General features: G+C 40.0%; 1 protein-coding gene across 1 annotated transcript in view; it reads left to right on the top strand.

Annotated features, from left to right (window-relative positions):
• The window catches only part of RHEB (Ras homolog, mTORC1 binding), a 53,252-nt gene that overhangs the window by 31,527 nt on the left and 8,240 nt on the right, over nucleotides 1-13,485 (top strand). The window contains exons 3-4 of the mRNA XM_032762254.2: nucleotides 3,274-3,341; nucleotides 10,644-10,726. Coding sequence (XP_032618145.1) covers nucleotides 3,274-3,341; nucleotides 10,644-10,726 — 151 coding nt within the window. The remainder of the gene's footprint in view (nucleotides 1-3,273; nucleotides 3,342-10,643; nucleotides 10,727-13,485) is intronic.

Below are 13,485 nucleotides of genomic sequence, written 5' to 3'. Positions count from 1 at the left end.
TAGCACTGTTGGTGAATGACAAAGCGCCTTCCAGAAAGTTGGGAGATTGCAGTTAGGTGTTGCAGCATTCTCAAGGCACTGCGTCCTGGGTGTGGACGTCTCAGTAGGGTATGAATGAAGAGTCCTTACCACACTTTAGTAACAGAAATCTTGCTTTGTGAACACCAAATTTTAGAAACCTCTATGACCGTGGTTAGTAGCATTTACTAGTAAATAGCTATTAGTCTACTTAGGAGAATTTCAGAGGTTTAGGTTGGAAATGGATTCTCTGGTAATTCAAAGAGGCAGGGAGAAAAGGGCTCAAGGAAAGTGATGTCAGAAGAAAGCCAGCTTTCCCCTTTGACATGAGGTTAAAATGAGAGACAGTAGAATTATTTCCTAGTCTATCCTATCTCTTATTATACCTCCCTTTTTTTCTGTAGTAACAAAAACTGGCAGTTTTCCTATGACAGCAAGATGGAAGGTCTTTTTCATTTTACTGCTACAAGTAGGACAAGTTACATTCTTTTTACATGCAAAGATAGATGCAAATGTTTGTTAATGATTTTTTCTTTTATACACTATGTACAATGACATCTCAGTCTTCTTGGCTGAATCTTCCGCATTTTTTTGACTTGGCAACATGGGGTGCCCTGGTTCAGGCCTTTCCTCTGCACGTGCTCTCAAGTAATCTTCCCCTCTCTTCAATTTGCTATTGAGTCACCAGTGTGTATTCTCAGCCCCAACCTCTCCCCCCAGCTCTGGGCTTTATTTTATAATTTATTTTGTTTTACATGACAAGGTCTTTCACTCTGTCCTTCAGGCAGGAGTGCAGTGGCATGATCATAGCTCACTGTAACCTTGAATTCCTGGGCTTAAAATGATCTTTCCTCAGCTTCACAAGTAGCTAGGACTACAGGCGTGAGCCACCACGCTGGAGCAGTTTTTCTTTTTTTGTGGAGATTGGGTCTCCCTGTGTTGCCCAGAGTGGTCTTGAACTCCAGGCCTCAAGCAGTCCTCCTGCCTGGGCCTCCCAAAGTGGGATTACAGGCGTAAGCCGCTACATCCTGGGCTTTTTTATTTAACTGCCTGCATTTCCCCTGGGTATTTGATAGGCATCCCAAAACATCCCTAAAACCCAACTCCCATTTCCCTTCCTCTCCCATCCCTAGTATTCTTCCCCTAGTCTTTCCTGTAAGTGGCAACTTACAGAAGCTTTGGAATCATCCTGACTCTTCATTTTCTTACATCCCACTTCCAGTCAATCAGAAAATCCTTTTGGTTCTGCCTCTGAAATACTTCCAGAATATCTCCACCTCTAATCCAGGCCAGTGTCACGTTCTATAGATTGTGATAGTCTGTACAGTCATGACACTGGTCACTATATCATGGGCTCCTGCCTAATATCCCTGGGACCATTTTTGTTATTTACAGCATAGCCAGAGTGATCTTTCCTTGGTTTCTCCTCACATTCAGAGTAAAAATCCCAAGTTCTGTAGGACCTCCTGCCTCCTGTCCATCCTAGTTAGCTACCTACCATTCTCTCTGAGCTTTAGCTGCATTGACTTTTTTGCTTTTTTCACTTGCTGTTTGACCTCTGCCTGGATGTTCTACCCCCAGGGAAGATACCTGACAGGGTGGGAAGGTACATGTGTGTATCCATATCTTCTTTCCTTCCCTAGGATCTAAGCTCACTGAGTATCAGAGACTACAGCATCCCAAGCACCCACAACAGTGCTACTGGTGATAATAGGCACTCAAGAAATTGTTCTTGAATGAATGAATGAATGAATGATGTTTCCTTTTGTAACCTTGTCATCATAATTATACTTGATAACTGCAGTTACTTAGTTCTAATTGACGGTCACTGGTTTTATTGCTCACCAGTGTTTCTTACATACTTCTCATCAAGTCTGAAATACACTTCACTCTTATCTGACCGAAGGTTTTCACACAGCTATGTAGTGACTGCACCCTGGCTGACAAGGACTGAAATCCCCAGCGGTGCAGGATGCATCCCAAGTTCAGAGAGAATACGGTGTGAAAACAAATCTGAATTCTTTCTTAGAATTGATGAAATAGGTTATATTGGGTATCCCCCCAGCTTGAAATATTCCGATTCAGTTTCCATCTGATTTAACTGTTTCCTAAAAGTGATAACTTCCAGAACAGGTACAAGCATAATATACTGTGGCCATTGATTTCATGGTGTGGTCTGTAGTCTTTACTCACCTGACTTTTGGCACCCCTGCTTGTATTAGAAAAGTGTGACGCTAATATGGTTCTCTGTGACGATTGCTTGTCTTTCAGCCATCTTTTCTTTCCCTATGGAACTCATGTAATTCAGATAAGATCTCCAATCAGTCCTCCTTATTACTTAGAGTTTTCTCACGTAATTTCCATTTGTCTGTGTCAGCTTTGCCTTTCTGCTGTGGGCAGAGTGGGACCTCTCTCAGTTGTATGAGGGATAGATTCTGCTGCCTGGCTCTAGTCATATAGGACGGCCAGTCAGGAGATTGGAGGACTCATGGTGAGTCAAGACGGCTGGGGCGGGTATGCAAGAGAAACCTGCTCCACTTCCTTGTCAGGGTTCCAGGTGGTTATTTTTACATTGTTTCTGTTAGTAGTTCTTTCCTCTTTTGTCTATATTTGCCTGAAGTCTGTCTCCCTCGAATTCTGAATTGACTTTTCCGGAAGTTATTCAAGTCTGATTTTCTTTCCTCCCTTGTCAGGGAAAAGAAGTTGTGACAAATTGCTTGGATCCTTAAGCTTAAGTGGGAAGGATGGCTTCAACAAAGAACATCTGTTTCATTGCTGTTTTATCCGTCAGTAAAACTGTACTTCTTTTATGTACTAAAAATTCTTAGCACTTAACTAATATTAGCTCTTTGTGCTCTGATGCCAGACTTCCTATAAATTAATGGAAAATTTTTGTGGTTTTGGTTTATTCTAGACCTCAGACTTTACGTAGTATATTTCACTTTTTCACAAGAGGAAGGATTTGCCACAGAGTATTCAAATTACTATTATAGGATATGAATTGTTGCCTACTTTGTCTCTTTGAAAAAGAATCAAGGTTTACCAAGCTTGATTTTAGCCAGTCACCGTATTTCCTGGCTAAATAATGGAAGCAGGGGAGAATCTATACAAGTCAGAGAGTTGTTCTTTTTTGTTTCATGGGGCCTTTCTCTGAGACTGCTAGGGACTCTGCTTGATTGGTTGTCATTGTTCAAACTTCAAGTGGTTTCGAGTTAATTTTTTTCAACTAATGTTTAATTCCCTTTTTCCCTGTAGCTTTTACAAAGTTGATCACAGTAAATGGACAAGAATATCATCTTCAACTTGTAGACACAGCCGGGCAAGTAAGTGACCTCTGGTATCTTAGAATCTCATACAGCATATCTGACAGTCTCGGTCCTAGCACTGATTTTTACAAGTACCAGCTATGCCAGGAAAACCCCTCATGTTGTGTGCAGACAGTCCCTGACTCCCAATGGTTTGGCTTGCAGTGGCTCGACTTAACAATTTCTCATCTTTACGATGCATCTATTGAGGTATTTGATACATTTTCAACTCATGATATTTTTGGTTTACAGTAGGTTTATCAGGATGTAACCCCGTCATAAGTCAAGGAGCTTACACAGATAACTAAATGTTAATATGCTGTCTACTTGGTCTTTTCTAAGACATTTCTGGCAGTTTTCTCTTAATAACTTGTTTTTCTGCTTTAGAATTGCTTTAAATATATTAACATTGTAAGGGTTAATACTTATTACAGGATAGTGGTTTTCTATTTTCTAAACTTTAATTCTATATTAGAGAGTCATATTAGTTGCTTTCTTTCTCTTTGTGATATGTGTTCTCCTACAGTAGGGCAAAAGTACATCTTTTCTAGAGGAAAGGCGTAAGAGGGGCATAGGGCAGAAATTAGCTGATTTAATCTTATGAGGACGTGGGCCATAAAATACCAGTTTGATTGGCGTCCAGGCTCTGGTTTGAGTGTTGGCTTTAGTTTATATAGTAGAGTCTCTGGGTGGGTGGATTGGAGAGTGATTACTAGATTAGGGAGTTTCAATTTATTTGATAGACAGTAGGTAATGGCCAAAAGTCAAATAATCCCCCGAGAAAGGATATTCACGTATCGGTTAATGTAGCAGGGATGTGTGGAATGGATTACCAGGGAATTGACTGGAAGCAAGGGGGAAAGGAGTACATGGAACAAAGAAAAGCCCTTTTGACAGCTTAGCTGTCCCATTATCATGACATCTAGGCCTGCTTTTACTAGAAACCATTCTGTAAGACTGAATTTACCCTTCTTCACTGGAGGGTGAGGAATGTAAAGAAGCTGGGATTTCAGCTCCTAACTCCTGCCCTTGCAGCATTTTTTTGAGACAGAGTCTTTCTCTGTCACCCAGGCTGGAAGGCAGTGGTGCTGTCCCACTACAGCCTGTGCCTCCTGAGTTAAAGCAATTCTCCTGGCACATCCTCCCAAGTAGCCGGGATTACAGGCACGCCACCACACCCGGCTAATTTTGTATTTTTAGTAGAGGCGGGGTTTCGCCATGTTTTCCTGGCTGATCTCGAACTCCTGACCTCAGGTGATTCACCTGCCTCAGCCTCCGAAAGTGCTAGGATGACAGGCATGAGCCACCATGCCTGGCCCGCCCTTGCAATTTATAATCAAAGGATAAGAGTAGCAGGAGGGTGAGTGTAGTGTGATCTGGTTTGCTGTGTTAAATGGGGGCTATTTTTCTGGAATCTGGGGAAATTGGAGTAGACCCAGAATAATATGACCTGTCCTGTGGGTTTGGAATGAATTCCCTCCGCTTTGTGTTTTGAAGTAAACATAGAAGGAAAGTGTGATGCCTCAGTGAAGCAAGAAGATAGCTGTATTGAGCGATGTTAGTGTTGGAGGAACCCTGAGGTTTCCATTTTGGAAGCTTGGAAGAAAATAAATGTGTTTAGCTCTTTGAGCTTGTACACAGAGCTATAGCATGTGCCTCCTTCACTCACCCTACACACTCCCTGCTGGTGGTGAATGTAATGTGCTTTAGCAGTCAGATTCTTGATGCTTTCATTAGAGCAGAGCCATCCTAGGCTTTCACTCCCTGATACCTGTCCTCTCGACAGAAGAATAGGAGTTGGGGCTTATATGGACCAGGGGAGCAGTAGAAGTCTCCGTTAGGGGGGTGGGGGCATGGCACAGATGACAAGGCTCATTAGAAATTAGTAGGGAAGGGAGGAGCCGCTTGAGTAGGAAATTGTGTTGGATTGTTGGGTTTTGTATCTTTCTTTTATAGTTAAGTTGACTATATAATTTATTGCCTAAACCAAGACACTTTCAGAGTTGTGGGCTGGAGGTGCTAATAATAATTATGTTGGGACAACAGTGTAACTTAGAATGTCCTGGGCAAAGAAATACAGTGTTCTGTTTATTGTGGGACTCTGACACTGTCAAGACTTCAGTTTGCTTTTGTATCGTTATTTGGAACCTCCTTTAAGCTCCTGAAAACTGGTGATGAGAATGTAAATTGATAAATCACTTTCATGTAATGTTACTGTGGAAACATGTTTTATATCAGGCAATTCAGGGAACCAGTATTTCATAACTGTTTGGAGTGTGGGCCCTGGAGTCACACTTGCCTGGATTTGAATCTTGGCTTTTGTTGCTAACCCAGTAACCTTAAGGAAGCGAATGAGGGCTGGGCATGGTGGCTCATGCCCTTAATCCCAACACTGTGGGAGGTGGAAGGATCACTTGAGCCCAGGAGTTCGAGGTTGCAGTGAGCTGTGATAGCACCACTGCAGTCCAGCCTGGGCAACACAGTGAGATCCCATCTCTTTAAAGAAAAGGATGAAGAAGTCTTTCTGTGCCTCAGAGCTTTATCTATAAATAGTGATAACTGGCATTGTTGCAGGATTGTCACACTGGGGTTGAAGAGGATGTGCTCTTTCTTTGTAGACCTTTAATGCTGCTGAGGCAAGTGTGACACCAGCATATTAACTGTGTTGACAGGCTGCATGGTGGAAGTGCACATGTTCTTAATACTTGGAGAGCTGTCTTTGAAAAGATTTCTCTAAAGAATAAATTTCTTTATATTGACTACTTATCAAGTTGGAATATGTGTTCCTCTGCAGTACTGTTTTGCCCTGGAACATAAATGTACACTCAGGTATCAAACAATTTAAAATATTTTAGTGATGTAGTAATACAAATAGTGAAACCAAAAGCACCAGTGTTTAGGAAGAGTATATGATATAAGATAAGACAAGGGCACTGGTCATATTAGCAGCCTGTTGTCTTGCCTCTTCGGGTTATATTACAACTGGGTAAGAGTATTTGGAGAATTTTTGCACAAAATATATCCAAATTTGGCTACTTTAAATTATTTGTAGTCATTGCAACTAGTAGTTCTTGAAGGTTATATTTACAATTGAGAGACAATAAATTAAAGATATGCTCTTTATTTACAGCTCAGGATGGTGACACACAGGCATGTCCTGCCATGGTTTTACCCTTCATTCTATTGAAAACTGGATGATAACAAACTCAGGTGTTTACTGCTCCAAGAGCTGCTTTATAAATTGGATGCATACTGGGGCTAGTTCTGGGATTAAGACTGGTAGGGTAAGATGATTAAGGGGCAAATTCTTTTGAAAGTAATCTGTAGTAAATTTGTTCACTAGCTTCCACATTTCAGGAGTGAAATTGCACGCAGTGAATTGCTGCATAGCGGTATTTGTTAGCAAGTTCTATTTACTACTTAGTAGTTTATGTCGGTACCTCCATACCAGTATGGTTTAATAGTGGTTTAATTGCCCACCCAGGAATGATGATGAACATGGTTAAATACAGATTATTTTTAGATTGCATGAAATATTTTGGTTTTGCCCAATTTTAGGGTGAGAATATATACCCTAAATGAATTTTGGGGTAAGAATGTGAAGTATCAAAAAAAAAAAGTAGCCTCTTTTATATTAACCTATTTATGCCTAGTGTTCCATTATTGGAACGTGAAGCTTGTGGGAGTTATTTATATCCTACTGCTCAAGGTCACCAAGGTCTGATTTTTCATTAAAAAAAAAATTTTGCAACCTCCGGCATAAATGGGTTAATAACTTAGATTCACGCCTGTAATCCCATCACTTTGGGAGGCCAAGGCGGGTGGATCACTTTAGGTCAGGAGTTTGAAACCAGCCTGACCAACATGGTGAAACTCTGTCTCTACTAAAACTACAAAATTAGCCAGACATGGTGGTACATGCCTGTAATCCCAGCCACTTGGGAGGCCAAGGCAGGAGAATTGCTTGAACCCAGGAGGCGGAGGTTTTAGTGACCCAAGATTGCACCATTGCACTCTAGCCTGGGCAACAAGAGCGAAACTCCATCTCAAAGAAAAATAATAATAATAATAATAATTAAAATTGATTCAATGACAATCCATCTTACAATGTAACCAAATTTGCTTTTTTGAAAATTAAGTTTGATTTTTAAAAAATAGGTGTAATGCACATGGTACAAAAATAAATAGTGCAAAAAGGTGTAAATAGTAAAATTTAAGACGTTCCTACCCTAGCTATCTAACCCCCCACCCCCACCAGCAGCCACATTTACCAGTTTCTAGTATATGCCTCTAGGATACTTGATACATGAATATGCAAATAATAGTTTTAAGCTTGGGTTTTGTTTTGTTTTGTTTTGTTTTCCTTTTTACACAAAAAGTAATACATCTCCATCTTGGAGATTATTCCATATCAATACCTATGGCGTCCTTTTTCCCCAAGGCCGCATAATATCCAGTTGTTGGGATATATATCGTAAGTTAACTGCTGATCAACAGTTAGACTGTTGCCGGTCTTGCTACCATCAGCAGTCCCTTAAGTGAACATCTCGGACGTTGTTTTAGACATAGGGTAATAATGCACGTAGGAAAACTTCCTGGATGTGGGCTATCATAGGGTTACAGTTCATGTTCTTGCCAGCAGTGAATGAGAGTGTCTATTTCCCTACACCCTCACCAGCACTATGTGTTACCAAACGTTTTGGTACTTGCCAATCTGATAGGTAAAAAAAAAGCATCCCAGTGTACTTTTAATAATGCAGCGTACTTTTAATAATGCATTTTTCTTCTTAGGAGGGGCTTTGATTTTTCCTATGTTAGAAGATGTTTGTATTTTTTCCCCCTATGAATTATCCTGTGTACTTTGCCATTTTTTTTCTATTGGGTGGTTGGTCTTTGCGTGTTGATGTGAGATTCCCCTTGATATGTGAAGAAAATTAGCATTTTGTATATGATCTGAGATGCACAGTTTTGTTTTCAGTTTGTCTTTTATTTATGATTTTTGTTTGAGAAGTTTGCAGCCATGAAGAACTTTTTCATTTTCACATAGTTGAATTTATTTATTAATCTTTTTTTTTTTTTTTTTTGAGACAAGAGTCTCACTCTGTCGCCGAGGCCGGAGTGTAGTGGTGCCATCTCAGCTCACTGCAAGCTCCGCCTCCTGGGTTCACGCCATTCTCCTGCCTCAGCCTCTTAAGTAGCTGGGACTACAGGCGCCCGCCACCACACCCAGCTAGTTTTTTTGTATTTTGAGTAGAGACGGGGTTTCACTGTGTTAGCCAGGATGGTCTCGATCTCCTGACCTTGTGATCTGCCCACCTTGGCCTCCCAAAGTGCTGGGATTACAGGCGTGAGCCATTGTGCCCGGCCTTATTAATCTTTTTTTAACTGATAATCTATCATACACGTCGTTTTCATCTTTAAATCTTTGCTTCTTCTGGAATATGTTTTTGCTGAAGTGTGAATTGGAGATCCAGCTTAGCCATTCATCCCCAGGGGGCTCTGGGCTTGTCCCTCTACGCTCAGTTGAGGGTTACTTTTGGTCCTCACTGATTGAAATGCCAATATTATCATTTACCTCATTCTCATATCTATCAGGTATTTCTAGATTTTTAAGTCTTCTATTTGTGAGCCAGTACAGTATTACTTTATGAGAGCTTTATGATTTCTACTCAGCTGCCCTCCCAGTTGCTATTATATTGCTATTATTCTTTCTCAGAAAGCAGACTAGGCCAGGCACAGTGGCTCCTGCCACTGCACCTCAGGCTGGGTGACAGACTGAGACTGTCTCAAAAAAAAAAAAAATCAGTCTGGGTGCAGTGGCTCACACCTGTAGTCCCAGCACTTTGGGAGGCCAAGGCAAGCGGATCACCTGAGGTCAGGGGTTCGAGACCAGCCTGGCCAACATAGTAAAATCCCATCTCTACTGAAAACGCAAAAATGAACCAGGTGTGATGGTGTAGCCTATAGTCCCAGCTACTCAGGAGGCTGAGGTAGGAGAATCGCTTGAACCTGAGAAGTGGAGGTTGCAGTGAGCTGAGATAGTGCCATTGCATTCCAGCCTGGGCAACAAAAGTGAAACTACGTCTCAAAAAAAAAAAAACAAAAACCAGAATTATATCAGCTGGGGGCGCTTTCCTCCATTATACCTTCTAACTGGTGGTTTTTTACTCAGTGCTTCTTAGACATAACGTCTTTTTTCTGTGTTTCCACAGTTTCCCTTTAGGGAAAACAGAATTTTAACTTTGAACCTACTCTAGCTGAGCTAGTGATTAAAATCATTTGGAATTTTGTTTTTAATCTTATTTATTATATCAAAGAATTTATAGTAAAACTTAATTTTTCTTTTCTCTTTTTTTTTTCTTTAAAGAACTTTACCATAGGGCAGTAATTCTGGGCTGTCATAAACAATGATTATAACCATACTATAAGTTTACAAAAATAATAGACTGCTGCCTAATCTACTGGTACCATGATGTGATTTTTCCGTAATAGTGCTTAGGACATGTATTATGTTGACAATTTAGTTTCAACTAAGAATGAGATGTTTGTACCAGAGAGTGGCGCATGCTGTTGAAAACTGCACTGACATCAGAACTTTCTGTATGCTTTAATACGTATATAAAGCAAAGTGTCATAACGCTGCTTTATAAAACTGAAGACTACTATGCTGTTGCGGAATAGGTACCTTTCTCTTTAATTCCTAGAGTTGCTCAGTAAATAACTCTCTTGGTCCCCAAAAGTCTGAATACCTCAATTGAACCTGGTGTTTTGATCCTCTTTTCTCTCTCTCTCTCTCTCTCCCCCCCTCCCTCCCTCGCTCTCTCCTTCAGATGCTGATGGCACCCGTCTAGCAACCTGTAGATTGAAGCTCAGGTCATTGTGACTGACATGCAGAGAATAAATCAAATAATATGACAGTTTCAAATATAAAAATACAGATTTATGGAATAAATCAGCAGGATTTATAAATGTCCTGAGGTCTAGAAGATTCTGGACTTAGTCATGCTCATCCCTTGTTTTGAGATCACAGAGCCAATCATCTTTGTGTTCCATCCATCCTCTTCTCCCAGAAATTATGGAGGTCATCAGACTTTCCCCTAAAGTTCTAGAACAGCCAGTCATTTTTAAATACTGGCTTGAACCACATTATCACCTCCAAGCCATCCTTAAAGCTTCAGTTTGTAGGCTGTTTCTGGCATAATATTGTAATCCACTCTGTGTCTACTTTGATTTCTTCAGGTAATACATGAAAAACTTTGGGTAAAGGTTGTTTGTGATGCTATATGAAGACTACTCAAATATAATTTTTTTCTCCCACAGGATGAATATTCTATCTTTCCTCAGACATACTCCATAGATATTAATGGCTATATTCTTGTGTATTCTGTTACATCAATCAAAAGGTAAGGCTCCTGCTGCCTGCTTGAGTTGATTTGCTACTCATAGATAGCATTGATCCTTTTAAGGGACTGTGCTGGAATTATTAATAGTGACAATTAGACAGAATTATTAGGCTACATGTTTTTTAGTGATTTTCTCATGGAGCAACTGGGTTGTTGGGGGGAAACATGGCCCACTAGATGTTGTTAGTTACACCAATAGGATAAAAGGCTCTTTCTTACCTCAAGCTGCCTAGAAAAATAGTGGTTCAGCATGATATAAGCTTTTCTGCTAATTGAAATGGGAAATGCCTAAATTAATTTTACTTTGTGTGTGTTTTTATCATATTAAGGTGAAACAGACTTTCTAATAAAATGTGGAAGTTTGGGTTTGTTCAGTATCTTATCCTTTGAATTTATGAAATAAGACCTTTTGGTAATAGAGTCTGACTTTCCTACATAAAAACAGAGCCACTATTTTTATTAATAAGAATGGATGTCGGTTCCTCTAGCTACGTATTTCATGTCATCTCTTATCGGGGGATGGCGTGTATTATCAGGAGGAGCAGTGGTCTGTGTCTGTTAACAGAACAGCTGGCTGTATACAGCAGCGGAGCTCTGGGCATTGGTGAAAGCTTATGTTTGAAGACTTTATGAAAATATCAGTGCCAGTGGAGGGTGTTTGGTGGCTACCTAGCATCTATTGAGTGTATGCAACATGTTAGGGAGTTTGCTATGCTCTTTGCCTACATATGATACATTACTTATTTCATCATTACCTTAATCCTTCATCAGAGATGTTTTATATCCCACTTTACATAGAAAGAAACTGAGTGACAGAGAGCTAAAGCAACTTGCCCACCAGGGCTACATAATGACATTGCTGGGATTCATAGCCATCTCTCCAGTTCCACAGTTAAGGCTGACACTGTCCAATAGAACTTACTGCGGTGATAGAAGTGTTTGCTATCTGTGCTGCAGGTGGCTGTTTAACTAAAAATGAAAAATTAAGCCTCCCTCGGTTACAGTAGCCCCATTTCAGGTGCTCAGCAGCCACATGGGGCTGGAGGCTGCCACGTTGGCCAGTGTCTGGGTTCCTTACCCCCACATACTCCACTGCCAGTGAAAATTCAGTCTGCTGCTCTGTGAGCGTGTTGTTTAACATTTTTCTCCATGGCAGAGAAACATACTTTAGGGTGTTGAGTTCTAGCTATAAAATGTTTGAGTACCATTCTCGGCCATTCTTATAAACAGACCCCATACTGTCAATCTCTGAGAAAGTTTACACCTGAATCAAAACCAAGTACCAGGATTATGTGTTCCTTAAGGAAAACTGGTGAACTGTGAAAAATAGAAAGTGGGGGTAGTCATTCTTAATCGAATTACCTAAGCATAGATACTGGTAATATCTTGGTATATGTTTTTTCTGGTCTTTGTCTTAGTCTGCATGGATTGTTTTAACATCCTTTTATTTGCTCTCTGAATGCTGTTTTATGGTTTATATTTTCCATGTTTTTATATTTTTACTTACCATGTAATATATGTTTTTCCATATTACCTAGTATTTGAAATAGTAAATGGCTTTATAATATTTCATGTTCAACGATAGATGGATATCTCTCTTCCTGTTTAATGTATTTATATTCTTGTCACTAAAAGCAGTGCTTGGATTGGATTTTATGCTTAAAACCACTGTGTACTTAGTATCTGGAAACATGATCATTTTCTTACTGACTTATGAGAGCACTTTAAATAGTAAAACTATTGGCCGTTTTTGTACAAAGATTTTCTTAATTTCAATTGTGTATTTTTAAAATGTATTTACTGCCACATGTAAGGCCTTGTCCAGAACAAATTTAATGTACCAATAATCTAATGAATGTTGGAAGTTCATGTTTGTTTATGAATTTCCATTATTTTACTAATTTACTTGAAAAACATGATTCAAAGATTGTTTTGTTGTTGGTAAGTATAATTTTATCCTAGCTGATTTTTAGAAAACAATGTTGGTGTTACTTTACAAATTGTTACTTTGAGGCATTAAAATAGTAGATAGAAAATTTTCTTAGTGCATCCACTGATTTTTTTTAATCTCTTTTTTGGTGGGCACAAATTAGATGACATTATAGAATCAAGTTGAAAACATAGCATGTGTCACTGGGGAAACTGAAAAATACATTGAGCTGGATTAAAAATATGAAAATGGGCCAGGCGCGGTGGCTCACGCTTGTAATCCCAGCACTTTGGGAGGCCGAGGCGGGCGGATCACGAGGTCAGGAGATCGAGACCACGGTGAAACCCCGTCTCTACTAAAAATACAAAAAATTAGCCGGGCGTGGTGGTGGGTGCCTGTAGTCCCAGCTACTCGGAGAGGCTGAGGCAGGAGAATGGCGTGAACCCGGGAGGCGGAGCTTGCAGTGAGCCGAGATCGCGCCAGTGCACTCCAGCCTGGGTGACAGAGCGAGACTCCGTCTCAAAAAAAAAAATAAAAATAAAAAATAAAAATATGAAAATGTGTTCACCAAGGACCTTATGTATTTGAGAAAACATTGGCCTAGGGCAAAGCAAAGGACAAAAACTTGGTTCTGTGTCTTCTCACTGCCACTGTTACAAGTTTTGACCAAGTTTCTCCTTACTAAAATGGGTGTGTTTTGTTTTGTTATATGCCTTTTACCTTAGTAGCTCATAGTTTAATGAGCATTCTCAAATCTCAAACATGAGTGTGAAAAGAGTGGTGTTTTGTTTTTCAGAAACCTATATGCTGAATACACAAATATTTATGA

The sequence above is a fragment of the Hylobates moloch genome, unplaced genomic scaffold, assembly GCF_009828535.3.
Source record: "Hylobates moloch isolate HMO894 unplaced genomic scaffold, HMol_V3 SCAFFOLD_1, whole genome shotgun sequence".
Lineage (NCBI taxonomy): Eukaryota > Metazoa > Chordata > Mammalia > Primates > Hylobatidae > Hylobates > Hylobates moloch.
This window is presented reverse-complemented; position numbering and strand designations above follow the sequence as displayed.